General features: G+C 49.7%; 10 protein-coding genes across 10 annotated transcripts; 6 read left to right on the top strand and 4 right to left on the bottom strand.

Moving 5' to 3' along the window:
- Positions 1-372: 372 nt before the first annotated feature.
- pigc (phosphatidylinositol N-acetylglucosaminyltransferase) lies at positions 373-1,964 on the top strand (the record flags this gene model as incomplete). Its single annotated transcript, XM_057097318.1, has 2 exons — positions 373-718; positions 802-1,964. The coding sequence occupies 2 exons, from the start codon at positions 373-375 to the stop codon at positions 1,962-1,964; spliced, it is 1,509 nt and encodes a 502-aa protein (XP_056965811.1).
- A 1,029-nt stretch (positions 1,965-2,993) lies between these two features.
- N7533_000667 (glycoside hydrolase family 18 protein) lies at positions 2,994-4,335 on the top strand (the record flags this gene model as incomplete). The annotated part of the gene is made up of 3 exons (XM_057097317.1): positions 2,994-3,070; positions 3,136-3,416; positions 3,467-4,335. The coding sequence occupies 3 exons, from the start codon at positions 2,994-2,996 to the stop codon at positions 4,333-4,335; spliced, it is 1,227 nt and encodes a 408-aa protein (XP_056965810.1).
- Positions 4,336-5,034: 699 nt separating this feature from the next.
- On the bottom strand, positions 5,035-5,925 carry N7533_000666 (uncharacterized protein; the record flags this gene model as incomplete). The annotated part of the gene is made up of 1 exon (XM_057097316.1): positions 5,035-5,925. The coding sequence occupies one exon, from the start codon at positions 5,923-5,925 to the stop codon at positions 5,035-5,037; it is 891 nt and encodes a 296-aa protein (XP_056965809.1).
- Positions 5,926-7,648: 1,723 nt separating this feature from the next.
- N7533_000665 (FAD-dependent oxidoreductase) lies at positions 7,649-9,675 on the bottom strand (the record flags this gene model as incomplete). The annotated part of the gene is made up of 3 exons (XM_057097315.1): positions 7,649-8,737; positions 8,791-9,187; positions 9,251-9,675. The coding sequence occupies 3 exons, from the start codon at positions 9,673-9,675 to the stop codon at positions 7,649-7,651; spliced, it is 1,911 nt and encodes a 636-aa protein (XP_056965808.1).
- Positions 9,676-11,659: 1,984 nt separating this feature from the next.
- Positions 11,660-13,170, top strand: N7533_000664 (uncharacterized protein; the record flags this gene model as incomplete). Its single annotated transcript, XM_057097314.1, has 6 exons — positions 11,660-11,786; positions 11,880-11,905; positions 11,957-11,993; positions 12,052-12,125; positions 12,181-12,560; positions 12,618-13,170. 6 exons carry the CDS (start codon positions 11,660-11,662, stop codon positions 13,168-13,170), a joined length of 1,197 nt encoding a protein of 398 aa, XP_056965807.1.
- A 242-nt stretch (positions 13,171-13,412) lies between these two features.
- On the top strand, positions 13,413-15,157 carry N7533_000663 (NAD-dependent succinate-semialdehyde dehydrogenase; the record flags this gene model as incomplete). The annotated part of the gene is made up of 4 exons (XM_057097313.1): positions 13,413-13,442; positions 13,557-13,644; positions 13,710-14,954; positions 15,021-15,157. The coding sequence occupies 4 exons, from the start codon at positions 13,413-13,415 to the stop codon at positions 15,155-15,157; spliced, it is 1,500 nt and encodes a 499-aa protein (XP_056965806.1).
- A 548-nt stretch (positions 15,158-15,705) lies between these two features.
- fluG (uncharacterized protein) lies at positions 15,706-18,430 on the top strand (the record flags this gene model as incomplete). Its single annotated transcript, XM_057097312.1, has 3 exons — positions 15,706-16,806; positions 16,869-18,141; positions 18,201-18,430. 3 exons carry the CDS (start codon positions 15,706-15,708, stop codon positions 18,428-18,430), a joined length of 2,604 nt encoding a protein of 867 aa, XP_056965805.1.
- Positions 18,431-18,890: 460 nt separating this feature from the next.
- Positions 18,891-19,508, bottom strand: N7533_000661 (uncharacterized protein; the record flags this gene model as incomplete). Its single annotated transcript, XM_057097311.1, has 1 exon — positions 18,891-19,508. The coding sequence occupies one exon, from the start codon at positions 19,506-19,508 to the stop codon at positions 18,891-18,893; it is 618 nt and encodes a 205-aa protein (XP_056965804.1).
- Positions 19,509-19,558: 50 nt separating this feature from the next.
- N7533_000660 (uncharacterized protein) lies at positions 19,559-19,786 on the bottom strand (the record flags this gene model as incomplete). Its single annotated transcript, XM_057097310.1, has 1 exon — positions 19,559-19,786. One exon carries the CDS (start codon positions 19,784-19,786, stop codon positions 19,559-19,561), a length of 228 nt encoding a protein of 75 aa, XP_056965803.1.
- A 1,226-nt stretch (positions 19,787-21,012) lies between these two features.
- Positions 21,013-23,240, top strand: N7533_000659 (Zn(II)2Cys6 transcription factor; the record flags this gene model as incomplete). Its single annotated transcript, XM_057097309.1, has 6 exons — positions 21,013-21,044; positions 21,184-21,480; positions 21,529-22,010; positions 22,125-22,731; positions 22,797-23,160; positions 23,220-23,240. 6 exons carry the CDS (start codon positions 21,013-21,015, stop codon positions 23,238-23,240), a joined length of 1,803 nt encoding a protein of 600 aa, XP_056965802.1.
- Between the last annotated feature and the right edge of the window lie 193 nt (positions 23,241-23,433).

The following is a 23,433-nucleotide window of genomic DNA, read 5'->3' as shown; positions in this document are numbered from 1 at the left end:
CTGTTTCCTGGATGTACGCTAATACCTCCTTTTATACTTCTGCTGTACTCTACCTAACACTGGCATCAGTACTACTAGTATCTGTGCCTAGCCCACCAAGCTCGAATCTAACCACATCATTTAAATAAAATCTGCAGTTTGAGAATCCCCAGATGAATACAAGAATCAAAACCTTGGAAAGACCAAAAGTATGAAATCGTTCCGAAAGAGGAAATCCAGGGCAGAGTGATCACATGACTTTCCCCGGACACGTGGGATTGCGCGTCTCGCAGCTTGGGGCGCGAAGACCTCCAAAGTCCCCCCCAAAGGCCATTAAGACGCTCTCTTGCTCGAAAGCCATGCGTCGGTGCTACTACTAATCGCCTCAGCTCGATGACTCCGCCACCCTCATCGCTCTCCCAAATCCCTCCACCGATCCCCGTCGACACACACCCGAACCGCAGCCCGAATTCCCGAACTCCTGACGAGCGCGTTCCGGATCCGGACCGCCTGGCCCCCGAGGACGCATACTTTGCGCCCTCGTTGTCGCGGGGTCGCTCCGCTCTGACGAACTACGATGATACGCTTCGCTCGCTCAATGGTGATGCCAGTTTGCATCCGCCGCGGGGGGTGCTTGGCGCGGACCCCAATCGGAAGGATGTGCGGAAATTGGGGGCTGGTGCTGGACGGAGAAGGCGGAAAGGCGCCTGGAAGAAGTTACTTTGGGTAAAGCAATCTTGTATGTGATATGGCCGCTGGAGAGGGGGAGTCTTCTTGCGTCAGCATTGTGTGGGGTAGTAGACTGTTACTGACTGGTGGTAGACCCGGATAATTACACCGATACCGAGACATTTCTGGACCATCTCCAACGGAATCCCCGAGTGCGGCCTTATGATTTTTGGCCTCTTGTTTCGGATTCGACGGTCATTGTTCAGCATGTCTGCTCCGTGGTCATATTTGTGTGCTGTTTCGTTGATATTGTTCAAGACCGGGTGAGCCCCGTTTCGGTTGTCTGCTGGGGAAGTGTCGGCACGGCGGTGGGCTGGATTTTATGGGATAATTGGATCTGGAAAGAACAGACAGAGCTTTCAAATGCAAATGGCAACATCGGGGGCGACGATGGCTCAAGTTCGAGTTCGGTAACTAGTGGTGTCAACCCGCCAGCCAACGACACCCAAGGCAATGGCATCAAGGGCAGTCCGATCCATGGCCTTGGCTTGACAATGGCTGCAAACTCGTCAAAAGAACATCTGCCGCATCAAAGCCCCGACCACAACAATAGCGTGAGCGGAGTCATTGACCCCACAGCACGAGCTGGTCTCAACCCCGCCCCATCAAGTGCGGTCGCTGGCGACATGGACGTCCAAGATATCGACCGACCTTCTCTATTCTCCTCCCGCAACCGCCAACGACTCTCGACCGTCAAATCCGCCTTCTTAATCTACTTTTCCCTGCTGGGCCTAAGTCCCATCCTCAAGTCCCTTACCAAATCCACCGCCAGCGACTCGATATGGGCCATGAGCTGCTGGCTTATAATCATGAACATCTTCTCCTTCGACTACGGAAGTGGCGAGGGCGCCGGCGCCACAAAATTTCCCGCTTCCTTGTCCACAAATGCAGCCGTCATGGCATCAACCGTACTCGCATCCCGCCTTCCATCCACCACCCACGTGTTCAGCCTAATGCTCTTCTCCATGGAGGTCTTCGGACTATTCCCTATATTCCGCCGACAACTCCGCCAAAAGTCCTGGACCGGTCATGTGTGCCTTACACTCGCGCTCGTGGTCATCGCCGGCGGCGCCGTTGGCATGACCATGAGTGGTGGCTGGGCATCAGCTATCATCGGATCCTTCCTTGGAGGTATCCTCACTGCACTTGCCATGGGCGGCTGCAGCTGGTGGCTTATCAGCTTGCAGAAGTACAAGAATGTGGTCATTGGTCCCTGGGATCCAGCTCGTCCTATTATCCGCCGACACTGGAATTAATTCATGCTTCCTAGTAGTAGCACTCTTGGTTTTACTTCGCCGTTGTAACATAGATCTGGCGTTTTTGGTCTTATACCCCTAGATTATTGTATCTTTTCAGATGAATATATTTCAATCTGCATTCCAATTGCATTGCCCGCGTGGCTTCTGGGTTTCCTTGCCCATCATGAGGCAGTATATACGATTACAAGCTAGGAAATTCCATTTCCGGCACCGGTTTGACTAAAACTTGAAGCAATCCTCGCTGAACATCAAATCTGCTTGCCAATGTGAACCTCCGCAGTGTTACTTTGTAGATTTGCTTGACTGTCGGAGTACCCGGGAAGGAAAATATTTCATGACGTCGGGGAATGTGAGCAGGAGGGGAATGAATGCATTGCTGATCTGGCATGCGGCCCAAGGCTGACCTGAACTTTTGAATGAGCCTCGCGAGGGGTCGCCAAAAATACACCTCAATTTCTAGAGTATTGGAAATATACCACGATCTCTGGCCACAAGCTATTGTACGTGTGGTTATAGAGAAGAATAGGCCCGTAGCAGCCAAATCATAATTGCTCCTGAGGGTAAACTGTCTATGTATCATCGGTCCCGAGCTCTGGCCGACATTCCAACCTCCTCCTGAGGAGCCTTTTGGCCTCCCTTCCCCATGATCTTCTCAAATAGCCTCACACAGATCCACTCTGCAGTAAGGATGCATAAATGCCCCGCGGCTTGCATCAATCTGAACAATCCTATAGGCTTGTTCAAATGGGTCGGTGGATGCATTTTGTGATAGTCCGTACTCTCAGACCCGACTGGCATTCTGGGGAGCGAATTGTTTAGTCGGCATCTCTGGCCAGATGTGCTCAATGATTCTTATAGTCGCGTGTCCCAACTGGGCACGTGAAGGTTGCCTCTCTCTCTTCTACCTCTCCTTCTGGCCCGGCGCTTAAGTGTCCCTGCAACGCGACTTGGTTTGACCCATTCGTCTGCCTCACTCTGAGTCTTACCTTCGATTATTTCTTCGAGTATCGCGTTATCAAATCCATCATGCTCAAGAACATTGCCCTCGGCCTATTGGCCGCTCAGAGCGTCACTGCCACCCGGTTCGCCATGTACATTGACCAGTAAGTGATCCGTCCCAACACATTTCCAAAAGAAGAAAGCCAACATCATCTAGATGGCACAAGAGCGACCTCCCCGGTACAGAACAGACCCAGGACGTCGACTATGCTGTGATGGCATTCGCAAAGACAACTCTCTTCAACTCGGACTCGGCGCCGTCTTTCACTCCATTCCAGCCTGTCGATGATATGCGCAAGCGCTTCAGCCCAGACACCAAGCTCATGATCGCCATCGGTGGATGGGGAGATAGTGCAGGGTTCTCGACCGGCTCAAAGGACGACGCCAGTCGCAAGCGCTATGCCAAGAACGTCGCCTCCATGCTCGAGACCAACGGCTTTGATGGAGTCGGTTAGTTACATTTCCCCCCGCTGTTCCAAACCCCATTCTAACAGATGCAGATATCGACTGGGAATATCCCGGCGGCAATGGCGACGACTACAAGACAATCCCGAACAAGGACAAGGTCGACGAAATCGAGAACTACCCCAAGTTCCTCGCCGCCCTCCGCGAGGCTATCGGCAACAAGACTCTTTCCATCGCTGTCCCCGGCCGCCTGCAAGATATGATCGCCTTCACGAAGGAGCAGGGCCCCAAGATCTTCGAGACTGTCGACATGGTCAACGTCATGAGCTACGACTTGATGAACCGCCGCGACAATACTACCTTCCACGCCAGCGACGTCGCTGGATCCCTGGAGACTATCAACGCATACCTCGACATCGGCGCTAAGCCCGAGCAGCTCAATCTTGGATTCGCCTACTATGCCAAGTGGTTCGAGACGGACCCTAACTCTGACTGCGACGAGCACCCGCTCGGCTGTGCGACTGTCAAGCTCGAGAACTCCGACGGCAGCGACACCGGCAAGTCTGGCGCCGTGACTTTCGAGAAGAGCCCCGAGTACATGCCAGCTGCTGTCACTGAATCCTGGAAGCGTGCGCAGAAGGGCGGCATGACTGATGAGGAGAAGGGTGGCCAGTACTTCTGGGATAAGGAGACGAATTACTTCTGGACTTGGGATACTCCTGAGATCATCACGCGCAAGTTCAGTGATATCGTTGATGCTAAGAAGCTTGGTGGTGTTATGGCTTGGAGTCTGGGTGAGGATACGCTTGAGTTTGCTCATTTGCAGGCGATGCAGAATGGTGTTCGTCACTCTAACCAGAAGAAGGCTGATGCTACGATGGTTGCTGCGAAGAAGCCTGTCGCAAAGAAGCCTGTCGCGAAGAAGCCCGCTGCCCATAAGCCTGCTGCTAAGAGCCATGCCTAGGTTGGAGACGGGTGGCGCTTTGGTGTGGAGTTTTGTTACCTTGTGTCCTTGACCTCTTGTTGAAGATGGACACTATGGAGTTTTCTTAATATTCATAACTTAATACTTACTGGAGATCACTGATTCCAAAAATTGCAAATTTAACAATTGAATGGTGTAGCTATCCATCGCGTAATATGTGTAGTTTCTCATTATACCTGTAGCAACCCGTAATCTATATTGAAGCTAGAACACTTATTCATCGTTGCCGGTATTGCCATTGTCATTTAACTTTACTGCTGATCCACCTGAGCAAACCTGTTGCTCGACTGATCATGCTGTGTTATAAATTCCGATTCGAGCGGGCAAGGACCTTCGGGCTAAATAAGCATTTGAAGAGTGGGGGTGGCCGAGTTTGGATGGAAAGCACTGTTGGATGCTCTTTGGAACATTCATGGGGGGGTTACATGGATTATTAAAGTTTGTAGTCGTCTTTAATTTGGAGGTAAGATATTGATAACATTGCATGACTGCAAGGCTGCCTACCTACTGTACATGTTTCGACCCATCATTTTAGTGGGGCAGCTTACTGCAGTATGGTGGGGACAAAACGTAGATCACAAAACTCGAGGAATTAATAGTAACATCTGGGTATCAACAAGAATAAAGGAAAAATCTGGTTTCGTCGTAAAAGCCAAGAGGGAAAAAAAGGAATGGGAATTATCGTGATCGCGTCTGCCGTGGCGACCACCACTGCTTCTCCTCGAGAACCATCTCCCTTTGTCTCTTACTCCAAGCTCGAAGCTGTCTCTCTGGACCAAAGAGCCGGACGCGATCACGGCCGCGCTCTGGATACTTCTCGTGGGTACAGCGTTTGAGGATCAGTTCGAGGAACTCGAGGACGAGATAGGCAAGAGGGAAAAGAATGAAGATGGCCACAGCGACGCATTCTGGACCATGAGTGTCAAGGAGGTCGAGTAGCTCTGACGGGTTGAGGAAGGTGGCAATACTCTTAGAAGAGTCGCAGGAGCCATTCTTGCGCAATTTGGATTTTGCGAGCGCGTTCTTGGGGTGGTTCTCGGATGGCATTAAAGTGTCCATTCCGCCCAAGAATGTTCCATAGAGACGGCCAAGTGAAGAGTCTGGCTCCGAGTGGAGATTTGCGGACGGATTTGATGCAATGGAGTGAGATTTGGGACCATGTAGTTCGACAAATTTGCTGACTTTGTCCAGGAAGACGCCATATTGCCGGGAGGGCGGAGACGTAGTAGATTGACTCGGGCTGCTTAGCAAGATCCCGTATTTTCTTCCAAAGAAAGATGGCTCATCTCCCTGGTTCTGGAATTCTGATTTCGTCGGCCACTTTGCATCTGGACTGGATCCTTTGGCAGATGACGGCCTTCCCAAACGGAGACGCTCAACGTACTCGCGGAAAGTCGGTTTGGGAGAAAGCTCTTGGTCTTCGGCTGTCACGACGGGCCTTGGCTTGATAGTCTCACTCGGCGTATTCGAGCTCAGGCGAATGGTAGGTGTATCACCAGTGAGGACGAATTGAATTGGCAGTGCGAGACATAGTGTCGCATAGGTACACAACAAGAGAAGGAGATTCATGTTGGCAAGGGTAGCCCCCTGGCAGGCAATAGGAAGAGAAGTTGCATAAAGGAAAGGGAAAAAGAAGAAAAGAAAAGAAATCGAGATCGAGATGGAGGGAATTAAGGGCGTCGCCGTGATCAGAAAGAAGCAGCAAGCAACAAGCAGCAACCCGCAACAGCGAGGACTGGCATGTGGCAGATGCGTCGCTGTGATTGGTCCGTCGGTGGGGGGGCCAAGATCTGCTTTGGGAATCCGACGGACTCGGTAGTCACCAGAAAAGGAAATAATAGAGATTATCACACTTACCCGATCATTTTAGTATAATTATACTAAAATTATGGTTGTGGATATCGCGAGCTTATACTTCTGAAGATATCTGGGAAAACTCCGAGTTATAGGTTTTAGGAACCCGGGGCTGGAACTGGACCCTGAGACCCTGACAATGCGGGCCACGGACCGGAGCGGAGCTACGGATGCACTTACTTTCTAGAACGCCACTTGTTCCCCTCATCTGGGTTCCCTGGCCGAGGAAAGATCAGCCGACCTGCAAGAATATTAGAGAACTACAAAATACTCATATGATGCCTTTATATACTTATTACAAAATAAGTCGGTTCACGATGATCTACTAGTAGACCACGTAGGGCGCGGTACTAACTAGTAGTGTAGTAAAATCACTATTTGCTGCTATAACATACCATGGATAGGTATAGGAATCAATTATTCGTGAACACTAATACTTTCGGAAAGATTATACTTAGTTATTAGGCTTAATGTACTGAGCCTCTGTATAGCTTTAGCCGAAGTGTCAGTCCCAACCTTTTCCATCATGGCCTTCGCCTATCAGAGCCACATTTTCTTGCGGGCGAGAGACTAAGCTCTGCCAAGATAACCTGAGCCAAGTCATTCTCCACCAACCAGAAAGAAGATACATTATTCACCCGCAAAGGCCACATTGACAGCTTGGCAACGAGTGCCGAGAACTTGAAGACGAGTGAGCTTTTCTAGTACTTCGAAGGCGGGGGAACACAGTCGGAATGGTTTCGCGGAGTCGAACAGTAACTACTAGTTAGTCTTGACCACTCGGACGCCACTTAAATTCCGACTCCCGTCGATAAATATTAGACTCCTGTTAATTTTACTAGGCTTGGCATACTAGGAGTGAGTCGCCCAGTACTAACCGGAATGTGGGGCCAGTTAGTATCAAACACCATAGTTAAGGCAATAAATTACAACTCTATATCTCAACAGCCCTTCGAGGTGTTTTGAAATCTTAGCGGAATCCGAGTCCTTTTTAACCTTGGAAATCGGTGTTGATTAGTACACTGCTAATACTAGTAGTACTACTACTATATATTTAGAAAGTAGTATTTAGCTATTCATGCCGTAACTTTTGCCAGTGGTACTGGGCATACATAAGGAAAACCTTCCAAGGTTACTCCAACTTCAAGTTGAAACACTCCAGCAAAACACAGGACATTATACTGATCGGGAATGACCAAACAGAAATTCGTGATGAAATACCCACTAGGCAGTCGAACAAAGTGGTTGATGAGATATGTAATCTATTTTGAATTTAGTACTCTGGCATCGCTATGCTTCTCGCGCTAGGCGGTAGGTGATCTACCAACTTGGATGAAAGAAGAATTATTCCTGAATTAATATCGTAAAGTTATATTGAATATAGTATACTGTACAGTCTATAAGACTCGGAGCAATCCGATTATATTACAAGTCCATCCTAAGCGCGGCAAAGACGACCATTCTGATCAGGCAGGCCATCCTCGCTCTTAACAACCCAGTTCTCGCTACCGACACCAGTAGGAGCATAGAAAAGACCGGTAGGATCGTAGCGCTGCTTCAACTTATAAAGACGGGCATAGTTGGTGCCGTAGAAAGCCTGTTGGAAGTTGGGCTCGAGGATATCGGACTCAGACATGTACGCACCGGCGTCGGGGGAGACAGCGCGCCACTTTCCGAGGACGTTGTTGGTGAAATTTTCCATGTTGGTCTTGATCTCGGTGTTGTTGGCCGTGTCGGTCCAGCTAGTAGAGGTGATGGCGTGCAGAAGGGTGTTGCGGAATGCAGGGTTGGCGGCGTTGGAGGGGTATCCGTTGACCAGCTCGGCCTTCATGTTGAACGCGAGGAGAGGGTGGCCGGCGACGACGGTCTCCTTGAGAGCGGCGAAGGTGGCGTTGAAGGAAGTTGTGTCTTCCCAGTTGGAGCGGGGGAAGAGACGCGAGCCGGTCATCATGACAGAGGAGGCGACGGTCTCGAGGGGGAAACCGGCCATCCAGGCATCGTAGAAGTTGTCGTAGTAGGTGGAGTTGGGGGTGATTGAGATACCAAGATCCTCGAGGTCGTTGTACCATGGCTTCACCAGGGCGTTGTACTGAGCGAGGGTGTGGTTGACGGCGAAGAAGGGGTTCATGAGGAAAGTGAATGCATCGGTACCAGTGGAAAGAATCCAGAAGTAAGCGTATGTGCCAGCGTCAGCGTTCTGGGGGAAGCGCTCCATGTACGAGCGCACACCGGCCCAGAAGGTATCGGCGGAAACATCAGTGCCGGTAGAGAAGCTGAAGGTCGAGACGGTCACGCCAACCTTAGGCTGGACTCGGCTGGTAACAGAGGTGACAACACCAAAAGTACCACCGCCACCACCGCGGATAGCCCAGAAAAGATCGGGGTTGTTCTCCTCGGTCACGGTAACGAAACGACCGTTGGCCAGAACGACATCGAGAGAAAGGACTTGATCAGCAGCAAGACCATAGATGGAAGACAAGGGGCTGTGGCCACCTCCAAGGACGTAACCTCCGGCAACACCGACAGTCTGCAAATATTAGCAAGGAACATTCGAATAATTAGCGGAATGAGGAGTCTCACCTTGCCCTCTCCGCCAACAGCAGTGAAACCAAGCTCATTGGCCTTTTCATAAATCTCGTGAGCCTGAACACCGGCACCCATCTTTACAGCGGGACCGTTGTAGCCCGAGCTACGGTAGTGCGGGATATAATCGATATCCTTAAGATTGTGGGTCCAGATACCCAGGGCACCGGCTCCAGTCGACTTTCCATTGAAATCGTGACCAGTGTTCTTAACAACGAGTCTCAGGCCAGCATTGCGAGCGAAGTTGACAGCCAGTTGAATTTGACCAACGCTGCTGACATTAACAGCGTAGCTGCTGTATCCACCAACAGTGCAAGAGGCAGATGAATCAGTAGTAGGCAGACAGCTGCGTCCCTCGAATAAAGGCCACATCACAGAGGCAGGGTCCGCGGCGCTAAACAGAGTCAGTGCTTATCTTTGAATATGTCCGTGGATTTCCAAAAAGAAAAAGACTTACTGGATATTGGAGTTAGTCCAGTCCGAAGTGAGAGTCTCGCACGTTTCGGCATTGTATTGGGGCCATGACTTGTAGCATGAAGCAGCCAATGGCACCGTCTTGATCAGTGCACCGTCCAGAAAGTCATCGAACAATGACCAGACCCAGTTCGAGGGCCAGAGCCAGTCTCCGGGGAAGACCTTGCAGCCATTGCTAAATGTGCGAGTTTGCAGAGAACTATCGTTCTTGGCAAAGGCAAAGTAAGCCGACTGATTCTTGTTGAGAGTCGACAAAGACGCATCGGTCACTTGAAGTGTCTCGCTGTCAAAAACAGGGGCATTGGAGGTAGACTCGACGGAAACTTGGGTAATAGCCGACTCAGCACTTCCAGGGGCAACAAGAGAAAGGGCGAGCAAAGCGGCCGCCGCAAATGAAGGGGGCGCCATTATTAAAGAAGTGAAAATAAAGAGAACCTGAATAAGTTCAATGAGAAAGGGATTTTATTCACCTCCAGGTCGATCGGCGAGGGGACTACTGGAAAAAGTGAAACAGAAAAGAAAGAAGGCGATCTCTACGATTTAAAGCGATGCAGAGATAGGCAGACAAGCTCTCTGGCCACGAGTTTGACCGGACCACCACCACATGGCGAGCGATTTAGACTGCGCCCCACACCAATTGTACAATGCACAAGTGTATTCGGAGGAGGGCACATCGGAAAGAGTCCTGAAAGCCCTCATTGTGCTCCACTTTGAGTTAGGGCGACGAGTCTTGACAGACTGGGACCTTCGGCCGATTCAAATCTCCGAGACATGCATGGCTTCGGCAGTGGTTAAAAGGGCGAACGATTTATACACTATACGCACGCTATGCAGATTGAAGTTAGCCGCAGACTACACTCTACCCGCAACCACCGTTCAGTCTCTAGGGTGGCTAGCTCTGGACCGATTCAGGCCCGGGCGTATTACCAGAGTGGAATTGGAGTCTGCCGTTTAGCCCTTGTTCATCTCCCGATCCGCCCCCACTCAGAGCGATTCTTGCACTAACAAATCCTTCGGTCAACGCCGGATGAAAAGAATTCTCCTGGGCGATAGATAGTGCAAGCGCCACGAAGAAAAGATGGTATTTATCCTGCCAAAATGCACACGTGGCCCATCCCTGTTCCCCCGCTATAACCTAGGCGCTTGATCTCAGAATGGACAATATCCCGGTAAATATCCTGCAGTGGTACAAGCCACACGCGGAACAAACTTGCCATCGGCGGTTTTTTTTCTTCTAGACCCACCTGGTGATTTTCCGATCCACCCAGAGATTTACCGTGGAGGATCGGAGGCGCTTGGACATTATGAAAAGGAATAGCTTGCCGAGGTAAATGAGGGGAGGGGATGGGCCAACATCGTATGATAAAAACAAGGAAAGAAAAAGAAAATGGGGGAGGCGTACGTTAAACTCATTTCTCAGGGGTGCATGCTGGGTGTGGCGGACGGTACCAGCGAACGTTAAACGGGAAGTTTCCACCGTAATTAGTATTTTTGGTCCCTGAACGTGGTATGTCAGACTGTTTGATATTGCCGAAACCTTCACCCAAGGAAAATCCTTCGAAAAGTATAATCTTGAACTCTTCTCTCATATCGCATCGGCCATTGGATACGGAAAATCCTTTGGGATATTTCCTTGCCCACGGTTCATGGGCATACATCTGGCCTAACTTGACTGGGGATATGCCCCACCTCGGTTAGACCGGACTGTGAGCACCGAGAGATATTAGCCAAATGTCTCATTACATGACCTGCAGCTCGACAAGTTTCACTACTTAGCGCCTAGAATGTGCGAAGAATTCTTTCTTGCCAGCCCGGCAGATAATTTAGCGGAATATTCGCAAACCCTTTGACTTCTGCAGCCAGCATAATTATCTTGCCTCTCAAATTTGGACATATCGATGTAATCTACTAGTATGCTATTGCAGGACACTCGGTGTCAAACTTTAATGGAATGCGATGTACTACTCTTGTCATGCTGGATTAGCCTTTTTCTCAAACATCTTCTCCTTAAGTAATTGTAAACCCTGATGCACCCTGCTTACTCTTTGAGTGGGGTGTCCTGGCCTCAACACCAATGAGGGTTAGCACCGGAGTATCTACTAACAAATGACTTGCCCAAATGGGATTTCCGAAATCGGTCCCGGGTCCGATAAATTGGTTCATGGGTCTGGATCTCGGACATTCAGCGAAGTGGAGGAAGAAATGTGCATGCGTGACTGGGTATGGCGAAGTTGGTGTTACCACTGCACACCTTAATCAATTGTTTCTGTGGCGGTCCGCCAAGTGCTGAGCCTTATAATATGGACGAGAAGGCCTGCATTTGGAGGAGGCTTCTGGTTTGTGATTTTTGGTTCTTCTTTCCTTCTAGCCTTTCCCCTAAACACCGTTATGCATGATGATTGACGACCATCAACAAAAGCTCGCTCTTGGCATTGTCGTCGCTTTTCCTATTTTGGGCGGCCTAGCTGTGATCCTTAGATTATGGAGTCGAGCATTGTCGCGATCAGCACTGACAAGTGGTATGTTAGCCTCCTAGCCGCCCCCAGTGATCGACACTTGGCTATCGTGCGATCTATCTGGCCTTTGGCACCATATACTAACATAACTACCAGATGACTATCTGATTATTGTTGGCTATGTATGTGAATCCACTGGCGACTATCCCTATAGTACTAACCTTGCTGGATAGATCCTCGCTGTCTCACAATCGGTCACGTCGTGGTACTGTACGTATTGACATGCCATGCATCCGCAGGGTGATGACTATTAACTAACTCTCTATAGATATCAAGACTAACTATGTCGGCATCCACACGACGGATATCCCCCTAGACTACGATGTCAAAAAAGGATTGATTGTAAGACCAGTTTGCGATGACAACCGACACACAGGAACTGACAGATTATAACTAGTGGAACTTTATCAACCAACTTCTCTACAACCCGACCCTGACCATCATCAAACTGTCGATTTTGGTATTCCTACGTCGTCTCGAATCACGGTCGCGAGTAGTCAACGCTTTGATATGGACCTCAATGGGAATGGTTATCGGATTATTTGTGGCCGTCCTATTCGTCGACATCTTCCAATGCACCCCTATTGCACGCGTCTACGACATGTCAATTGTGGGAGGAACCTGCATCGACCAGGGAGCGTTCTATGTCTCTACTGCAGCACTGAATCTCTTCACGGATATAATAGTGCTGTCAATTCCTATCATCATCACTTGGAATCTGCAGATGCCCATACGACGCAAGCTTGCGGTCTGCGTGATCCTGTGTCTCGGCGGAGTGTAAGTTCCCACGGGTCCCAAGATAGTAACCGCAGGGTATAGACTGACACCATGCAGTGCAACCGCCATCGGCGTCTGGCGTATCATAATTCTTGCAGAGGCCTTCTTGAGCCACAAGGTTGTAAAGGACCCTACCTATTCCATCGGCTTTGTTAGCTCAGCCATCGAAGTCAATGTCGCTGTTGTTACCGCCTGTGGTCCATCGATGAAAGCTATTGCCAGCAAGTACCTGCCTCGTCTCCTGGGAACATCGCGCGGCGGAGGAACATCTGGCTATGGACCTGGGACCAGTGGATCCCGGGCATTCCCTGGCTCCAAGTTTTCCACCAGACACAAGTCGCAGCTGCACTCCCAAGCGGAAGACGGATACGAGATGAACCCGACGAACCGGGTGGAAATTGGCCCAGGCGAAAGCGGGGACCACTTTGATATGCGGAAGTATAAGCGCAGTGGCGATAGTCCAAGTATCTCAAGTGGGAGTGAGGATGGGGTAACGGGAATTGTGAAGACAACTGATGTGTCGGTGCGATATACCGTTGACGAAGTGAGCCCACATCATGATGGCCGGTCGCGCGATGGCAAACACACCAGTATGGATAGCTTGGTCTAGGTTTCGGGATATATTTAATGTATAGTACAAAATAAAAGGCATACAGCCGTTATGACAGTGGGGGAGACCCTGAATATGGAAAGTAGAAAGAGAGCAAAGGTAGAGACCTTGGAAGATGGGGACAACCCCACCTCTTGCCCCGATGACCCCGCTGAGTCCGCCGAGTATAAACTCAACTTCTCTTCATCATCTCCCTCGAACTTTCCATCCTCTTACACATACGCAACACACCTATATACACAATGGCGACACAATATCAGCTACCCTTCAAGGTATGTGAATTTATCTCCTGTTCCGCGACCCTTCCTCTGTGTTTTCAATGGTTGATCCGGGGCCTTTGGAGCTCTCGGCCAGAAGTCCGAGGTACTGAACTAATGCGTGTATAGCTCTCTGACCCATCACTTCTGCACTTCGACTCATTTGTAGGTAACAAATGGGTAGAGGCAAAGAGCAAGAATCGATTCGAGGTCCTCGGTATGCAAAATCTCAACCATATCACCATATTTACGAACCGTCTCATGGCTAACGGTGTTTTCCAGACCCTGGAACCGACCAAGCATGGGCAAGCTGCCCCACCAACTCAGCCGAGGATGTCAACGTAGCTGTGGAGAATGCACACGCTGCCTTTGAAGAGTTCCGCAAAGTATCCGGGCGCAAGCGAGCGCAGTGGCTGATGAAATGGTGGGAACTCACCACCGCGGCGCGCGATGACTTGGCTCAGATCGTCACCCACGAAACGGGAAAGCCACTTTCCGAAGCATATGGAGAGCTGGATTACTCCCTGGGATTCCTGTGGTGGTTCGCTGGTGAGGCAGAGCGTATCCAGGGCACTGTCTCGGTGCCTGCGGCGCCCAACCGTCGTTTGTTCACGATCAAACAGCCCCTCGGCGTGGCCGCTGCGCTGGTGCCATGGAACTTCCCAGTCGCGATGGTTCTGCGCAAGGTTGGCGCCGCGATGGCGGCTGGCTGTACTATGATTGTGAAGCCGAGTCCCGAAACTCCTATCTCCGTGCTCGTGTTGGCTGAGCTCGCGCAGCGAGCTGGTATCCCTGCTGGTGTGCTGAATGTGTTGACTACTGACTTGGAGAACACACCCCCGCTCAGCGAGACGCTCTGCAAACACCCACTGGTCAAGAAAGTCACCTTCACCGGCTCTACCCGCGTCGGCAAGCTCGTGGCAGCTCACTGCGCCCAGGGCCTGAAGAAAGTGACGCTCGAACTGGGCGGAAACTGCCCATTCATCGTCTTTGATGATGCCAACCTTGATCAAGCCCTTGACCAGCTTATGTTATTGAAGTGGCGTCATGCTGGACAGGCCTGTATCACCGCAAACCGAATCTACGTGCAGGCTGGTGTATATGACCGCTTCGCAGCATTGCTGAAGGAGCGTACGAGCACGTTGATTGTTGGCCACGGGTCGGCGAAGGATACCACCATGGGACCACTGACAACTCCGAGAAGTATCGATAAAGCGATCGCGCAAGTTGAAGATGCGCGTAGCCGTGGCGCGGAGGTTATCCTCGGTGGTAAACCGTTGACTTCGCAGAAGGGCTACTTCTTTGAGCCGACCATTCTGTCCGGCATGACCGAGGATATGCAGATCTCACAAGAGGAATCCTTTGCCCCGATTGCTGCACTGTATCGCTTTGAGACAGAAGATCAGGCGGTGCAGTGGGCCAACGCGACTAGTATGGGACTGGCTAGTTATGCATTCACCAAGAATGTCGATCGCGTGTGGAGACTATTTGAGAACCTAGAAGCCGGTATGATCGGCTTGAACACAGGTGCGTACATCGTCAAAATATCTGGTAATAGTTTTTGCGCAATAAATCGTGCTAATATGTTTGCAGGAAATGGATCAGCCGCCGAGTCGCCATTTGGAGGTATGAAGGAGTCTGGATATGGCAAGGAAAGTGGCAAGGATGTTGCCGTCAACGAGTATCTGGTGTCCAAGACAGGAACCCTGACGATCGAGGGACAGTACTGAGCATTTTATTTTGAATTGAGAGTATATGTATATATGGAGTAATTGACTCCATTGAATTGCAAATTGCGAATTATGTCTGGAGTACTAGTGGATCCTGTGGAGACCCTCGTACTTCATTCGACAAATAAATGGAAATACTACCGTCAATTGAACCCGCGAATTTTGCACTAGAATAATATCCACGACGATCAGAATACAACCTAACCAATATTCTTGTGTTAAAAATTCCCAGGTGGATTCATAGTGAAGAAATCGTCATTGAGAAAGCTCGTGTAGATGTCCAAGTCGAGTTTAGTCGAGCTTAAATTTGATGTACGCACGGGGCTTCTCTGACAGGCCCTTTGTGATGTATCTGGAGCTCTGCCCATGTGTGCAGGTCTTTTGCGTCTCGTGTTGCCCCAAAATAGACTCGTAGCCTCGTTGAGAGAGGGGAGTTGGGATCGATAATCATTTTTGTGACCCCGCCGCTTTATCTTTTATCTTTATCACGAACTTTTCTCTGCCACTTCCTCCAACCTTAGGTTGCACCCCCGGTCTGTGCATTGACCATGGACGACTGCACCTCACTGCGCCATCTGGTGCAAACGCACCCTCTGATTGACAATCATGCTCATAATATCCTTGGGCGCGATGTCGCGACAGACTATGACAGCTACCCCCTCGAGTCTATTGTGTCTGAAGCTCACGGTCGCGCCATGGCCAATGCCAGCACGACACTTCCGATGCTTCGTGCCGTGAAACAACTGTCAGAGCTCTATGGCACTCCAACCGAGGATTGGAACGAGCTTGTAGAGGCTCGAAACCGATGGGTCAAGGATGACTACGAGGGTCTGGTCCGACGGTCTTTAGAAGGCACCCACACTCTCCTCCTCGATGATCTTCTCACAGAGGATGACGTCGAGGCTTACGATTGGCATGACCGCTTCACCACCGCCTCTACAAAGCGCATTGTTCGCATCGAGGCAGTGGCCGCCTCACTACTCACCGATCTAATGGGTTCTGAACGCAAACCCGACGAGACTGTGTGGGGTCTTTTCCGGCAACGATTCCTTGACGCAATCGACAATGCAATGGACGACCCAGCAGTTGTCGGGTTCAAATCCGTGATTTGTTATCGTACGGGCTTGGATGTCGATCCTTACTCCGCAGATGAAGAGGCTTTGACAGCCTCGTTGTACCGGACCTTGGACTCGGGGACGAGAAAATCAGGCTACCGCGTCGAGGACAAGCCTTTGAATGACTGGCTCGTCCAGCAAACGCTCAAGGCTATCACTTTCAAGAAAGCTGCTCGCGTTGTGAAACCGATTCAATTTCATACTGGCCTGGGCGATAATGATATTAGTCTCGTTAAGGCGAACCCCGCTTACCTGCAGCCTTTGATTGCGCAGTACCAGAATGCAGATATCGTTTTGCTGCATTCTGCGTACCCGTTTACCCGTGAAGCGGGCTATCTGGCTTCTGTCTATCCTAATGTCTATCTTGATTTGGGTGAAGTTTTCCCCATGGTTAGCCGTGACGGACAGGAAAAGATCCTTCGTCAGAGCTTGGAGATTGCGCCCGTGAATCGTCTTCTTTGGAGTACAGACGGACACTTCCACCCGGAGACCTTTTGGTTGGCTAATCGTCAATTTCGCCAGGCTTTGGAGAAGGTAAGCTTGTTTCATTCGAATAGTTCGTTGTTCGCTCGTCTTCTAATGTCTCGTCATTTTAGGTTCTTATCGAGTATGTGCAGTGCGGCGATCTGAGCAGTGTTCAGGCAGAAACTGCCGCCAAGAGTATCCTGTTTGAGAACTCCAACCGTCTCTATCAGTTAAATGCTTCTTTGAATGACAAACCCTCTTCTTCTTATTCCCTTCCCATGTCGGTAACCCGTACCAAGCAAGCTGGCAACCCATCACATGACCAGCTTGACACTATTTTACAAAAATTCCCTGATCTCGAGTACGTTTGGATGCAGTGGATTGATTATACTGCCACGCTCCGAGTGCGCATCTTCCCCATCGCAGAATTTGTTCGCATTGCCCGGAAGCAACGGCGGGTAGGTATATCACTGGCCGTCTTCTGGATGTTACAGGACGACACAGTTTTACCCGAAGGGTCTACAACAGGACAATTTTATCTAGAGCCCGACCTATCCAGTCTCTATCAAAACGCGAGCATGAAAACCTCCGCTTCGAGTGCGACGATTATGAATTTCTGGCGATCAGAAGGCAACGAGCCTATAGATGGCTGCCCGAGAAGTACACTAGAAAACATTGTCCAGAAACTCCGCACAGAACACGATGTCGAAGCTCTGTGCGGGTTTGAAATCGAAGTAATCTTTTTGAAACCCCGAAGGGATGCCGAGGGAAGGATAACCGACTACATAGCAGCTACAGAAAATCACTCTTGGTCACAAATGACTTCCGAAACCCGAAAGACGATTCCACTACTAGAACAAATCCATCAGACGCTGGCGTCAATGGGTATCAACCTCCAGCAATTCCATGCCGAATCTGCGCCCGGTCAATTCGAGTTCATCCTTCCACCCGCGAAACCACTTGCAGCTGTGGACATACTCTACGCCGCACGCCAGGTCATCACGGCTATTGCTGATGAGCATGGTCTCCGTGCAACCCTCCATCCACGACCGTTCTCCAGCGGCGCAGGCAGCGCGGCACATGCCCATATATCGATCAATAAAGTCGAGCGTGAGAGCTCGTTCTTGTCGGGAGTTCTGACCCACTTTCCTGCCATCGCAGCTTTCACTTTATCCCAGGATGCGAGTTACGAGCGCGTAAGGTCGGGTATCTGGGCTGGCTCAGAATGGGTGGCGTGGGGTTTTCAGAATCGGGAAGCGCCAGTCAGAAAGATCGGTGCGGGCCATTGGGAGTTCAAGTCCGTTGACGGCGTTGCGAATACGTATCTTGCAATGGCTGCTCTTCTTGCGGGTGGTTATATCGGATTGAGCTCGGGTGCAGAGTTAAAAGTGAAAGAGTGTACAGGTATGTTTACGAAGGGTTGAGCCCACGTGGTGCTCTTTGATACTGATTTGATGTCACAGTTGATGCATCAAAGCTCAGCTCCGCGGAGCTCGCGGAACTGGGTATTACGACACCACTCCCTAAATCCCTTTCCGATAGTTTGGCTGCATTGGATCAGGACGAGGCGTTAAAATACATAATGGGGCCTCGGCTCGTGAGCTATTATATTAGTGTTAAGCAGGCCGAGTCTAAGCGCTTGATGGCTATGTCCCCACAGGCTCGCAGAATTTGGTTACTTGAGAAATACTGAGTACCTATTGAATGCAACTTGAATGAAATGTCAGATCAAAGGCTCTATATGCCCATAGAGTTCGAAAAGGCCATTGGTAAGAGGCTTCTGGAACCAAGGATTTATGACCTGGAATATCAGCGCATCGTTTGAAGTAAACCCTAATCAGATAGGGCATAACGATCCCGTCGGAGTGACCCATGGTAAGTAGCACAATTATTGAACGAGTTCGTGACTTCTTGGGCAGACGCGTGATGTACTGGGACATCGTGACTATATCAGTCGGTCCGTTCTCTTCAGCACCGTTGACACCATCCGTGTGAGAATTCAGAACAAGATATTTCTTAGATGTTTGTCCCGGAATTATGCCGACGAGACTAGGAGACGTCACATTGCTCACATGGGCGCTCAAAGTGGGACCCAAGCGCTCAACGAAGGTAATAATCTGCTCAGCGTTTGTGTCGTCGATATCACCCCAACTTCAAGGTGCGAAAAGTGGGGTTCTTGTGACGATGCACCAAAGTACGCAGCCGAGGGCCCAACTATCAGCCTTGCTAGTAGCTCCTCCAATATCCATAAGAATTTCCGGTGCCCGATCCGGGATTGAATAGGCGGTCTCAAATCTTGGTAAATCTTTGGGGCTGCTAGAAGCACCAAGATCGACTAGAAAGACCTTTGCATTTAGACCCCCAGAGGTAATATCGACCTTATCGTCAAGGATACAAGGACCATTGGGGTCATTCAAATCATTACCGTGTGTGTTTTTTGCCTCAGTATCTTCCACGGTGTTTTCATCAATATTGTAAGTCAGCGCGAGGAGGAAATCTCCCGTATGAATATCACCGTGCATGATGTCTTCCTGATGCAGAAGATCCAGTGCTTGCAGGGCTTGAATTGAGATTCGACAACAGAACGAATATAGCACTGGATCAGCCCAGATAAACTCTGACAATATTCGTTCAATGGAACGTCCCAATGGTCTGTTGACAATACAGGAATGACCTCCGTTGGGTCCGGTATGAATGAATTTATCGAACAGCTCGATCACATTCGTTTTGCCTGGGTGATCAGAGATAGGATCATCTTTGAGTATCTTCATAATTGAATACTCTCGTATTTGAGACTCGGTATACCAGGTGAGGTTGATCTTTATGGCGAAACATCGGTTCTGGCTCTCTTCCATATCTCTCGCCGGCCATATATGCCCAGGTGGGCAAACTGGCCCAGTCCAATTTTGCGGAACGGGCGATATCGACCTGCTTTCAAAAGACCGCCTGGGCTAAAAACTGTTCTTGCGGCGACGGCAGCAGCTCTGTCGGCCTCTAAGCCGTCCAGGTCCGATGGTAACAGCTCTTCGGGCTCCGAATCCGTCTGCATTACGCTAGATAAGATCGCGTGATTTCTGAGCCAATAGAACTGAGTGTTTTTGTCGAAGAACTCAACTGGCTGTTGCCATTGCTGAGTGCAGGAAGTGAGGCACCCTTGGGGGCTGAATTATAGAGGAAGGCATTAAGGAATCGAGAAGCGTGCTACTACTTGTTCTGTATACTATTTCCGATTAAGTTAAGCTTAAGACCACCAAGCTATAAGCTTATCTCGCAGCGTTGCTGCCCGATCTTCTCTCTCCTCTCTGCACACTTAGTTTTGCGCGTTAAATACACCTATTTCACGATGGCCAGACCAGTATCACAGCTGGAGAACAAACGACTGATACCGAACTACAAACTTCGGATATGGAGTATTCGACCTCACTATGCCCGCTTAGAAATAACGTCTGTCGTGCACTATTACCGTGATCAATCTTGGTGAGCGGAAATGTAGTCGAACGTGTGTTTGTTCAAGGAGCCGAACAACAATGGTGGGCGGGCGATAGAGCTTTCATTTGATAGATTTTTAGATGACAATCACGAATTACTTTGTGGAAGCGTACATCGACGATCATGGTCCACCTCGATTTTCGAACCGGCAATTATTTATATTTACATATTTTCTTCGTATCCGGAGATAGGTTGAAAAAGGTGAGTGGAACAAATTTTATGAACGAGGTCAGCTATCTAGTCAATAGTTATTAGTCCCCCGTATGATTTCACACCATATCCGAGAGATAAACCACACGGAGTCAGCGTCGGAAATGAAGTCGTACTTCTCTCTTTCCCGAAATGAACCCACCCATCCTAAGCCGATTGGTCGATTGGTAAGCCGACGAAAAATAATTACTCTGCCATCCACCATCTCTGAACTGACCAACTCAGACATATTGATAGATGGGATATGGTACAACGAGTTTTTAAACACCGGTAAATTCTTAGGACTTTGCACACGTCCAACTCAAGGCAAATTTGGATGGCAGATAAGATTCACAGGCTTTCCTAAAAGTTCCAAAGGCATCAAATCTTTCCCGACAGTGGCTTCGGAATATCAACGTCTCGGCCCCACACGTCAGGTATGCTCCCTGCCTCCCTAAGGTTTCAATTTTACTCCCTTTAAGCAATCCCGAGAGCGTCAGTCTGAAAGTCCTCACAGGCTACACCGCAAACTGATTCAAACTGACATCCGTATATCCGAAGAGAGCAGGAGATCTGCAAGAATTGAGGATCATCACAATGCGGACTAGCCTGTCCTGTGCTGCGTGTCGGTTAGTGCCGTTCTGCTTTACACTTATCTGCTCCTTGCATCTGCCCATTTATAGGGTGGGTAGACTGTGGGCCTTGGAGCTCCATTTACTGGTTTCTTCTCAAGACTTGACATTCGTATCATTAACGAGTATTATACAGCAAAGCCAAGGTGAAATGCATTCACCAAGGGTCATCCCCGTGCGAGCGATGCGTCAAAACGAACATCCAAGGATGCGCGTTGACTGAAACGCGCGTGCGCTCTGCAGCTGTCTCGCAAAAACAGCAAAAGCGCAAGCGCCCGAGGGTAACGATCAACAAAGATATTGACGATGTTGATCCAAACGATAACGATAATGTCAGCGACGGTGGCGTCAACGACAGTACAAATCCGACGCCCCTGGCCCATGGCAGTTGTTCAATCTCTGCAAAGCGAAACGAAGCCACCGTGGATGGCAGGTCAGCTAAGAGACAACGTCCAGTTCAAAACAATGATCATACTTCAAGGGCTCGCCCTCGCTCTACTAGCTCATCGTCGCCATCACCAGCGTCTGAGAAGACTGTTTCAACCACCCAGGTTGAGGTTCATCTCTCCAGCTTAAAGACTGGTACTATTGTGCAAGTAGTCAAAGGCTTCACATCCAGATATCCGGAGCTTGCCATGATTCACTTGCCAACCCTACTCAAAGGCTTCGGCGTCTCTCACGGAGCAGGGATCTCTGAGGGTGTTCAAGGTCAAAAAACCTGCCAACGGGAATATCGTGTCTTGATGGCGGCTATACTTGCAGCATATACGGCGTCTAAATATACCGGTGATTCGAGCTCGCTTGATGGATTGTACGAACGCAGGGTCTACGAAAGTTACGCTGAAAAGCTGTTATCAAATATGGCCTTCACAAGTCCGCATATGCTTGTTGCCCAGGCACTTTTGATCATAGCAGTGCTCAAGGGAAGCTCATTTGACCTGCACAAAGCATGGATGTATTGCGGTGCGTAGAATATGAGCTCCTTTTCTCGGCTACCGTCATGTCCATCTAGACACGAGGCGAAAGGTTGACGGCCTATTTTCTCATGCCCGGCATTCTAACATCATGCTTATACAGGTGCCGCCATAAGAACGATGCAGTTTTGCTACGGCGCCCGCCGTGCCTCTCTCGGTAACGACTCGCAGGCTATCGGTTGGGCCGAGAGACACGCTCGCGTCATTGAGTCAAGAACCTTTTGGTCATGTTTTAACGTTAGCAGTATGATTGACCTAGGCACTTTGGCTCAACCTCTTCTACCATTCCAGGAACTGGAGCAAATGGACCTACTCCACCCACTCAATAATTTTGATTTCGCGTTGAGTATGGAATCATCTACTCGAGGGCCTCAAATCACTGCTGGTAGTCGATCATCTATGGCCCCAGGTGCTGATGTCCATTTGTGGAGCATCAGCGACGGCTTCGAAGCCATCTCGAAAGGCATAGTGGTATGGAGCCAGACCATGACGTTTATACGAAACGATGGACGTCGAGCTCCTGGAATGCGAAGCCCAGAAAACTGTCCCTGGTCATCTTCATCGCCGTGGTCTTCAATTTCCGAGAATCTAGAAAGCTGGAGGGCCCGCCAACATCCAGCTCTTCACTATCCAAGTCAATCAGTAGCCGCACATTCTGCCGTGGGGAATGGTGAAACCTTTTTGTTTGTCAACATCATCTATTACCTGAGGTACAGCAAACCTACTTTCTAAATCAGTATGAGCCCAGATAATTTGTGCTAACCGTTATCAAAAGCATTATTCTCCTAGATCGAGAGTACTTCCCTTTCCTCCCCGTGACTGAGCCCGAACCACGCGGGCCCATCGAGTATCAACTGGAGGCCCAGGCACCCCCTGGCTGGTGGCATTCGAGCGCGTGTCGTCTCTTCAATGCGACATCATCGGTGGCCCATCTTCTCAAAGAGGCCTCAGAATGTGACGTTCAGCTCAATTCGCCATTCACCGGCTTTTGTGCTTTTATCGGAGCTTACATGAACCTTTATGTGACCCAATTCCCCCAGATGAACTTGGGTCAATCGACCAATTCTAAACATGAATTTAATCTGTGCTATGAATACCTCAAAGAATTTCGAAAAACATGGTTGTTGGGAGAAGGCTGGGTAAGTTTGGCTAAAGAAGCGGCTGCGGTACCGCAGCTGTCACTGTATTTTGGCTATAGCTTATGCTAACGAAGCGATGAGAAAAAAAAAGATCAAAACAATAGAGAGTGCATCCCTTCTCTATAACAGGTTCAATGCAAACGACAGGCGGTGGATGACTAAATCGAGCCAGGACTTTTCCACCCTTCACCAAAGCATTCACGAATTCTTTGGTTCTGATAAGTCCCAGCAGCATTTGCAAGAAATTAATAGGGCCTCCGCCACCCTATTGGA

The sequence above is a fragment of the Penicillium manginii genome, assembly GCF_028828005.1.
Source record: "Penicillium manginii strain IBT 31320 chromosome Unknown utg000001l:1.0-3466041.0:1.0-3467806.0, whole genome shotgun sequence".
Lineage (NCBI taxonomy): Eukaryota > Fungi > Ascomycota > Eurotiomycetes > Eurotiales > Aspergillaceae > Penicillium > Penicillium manginii.
This window is presented reverse-complemented; position numbering and strand designations above follow the sequence as displayed.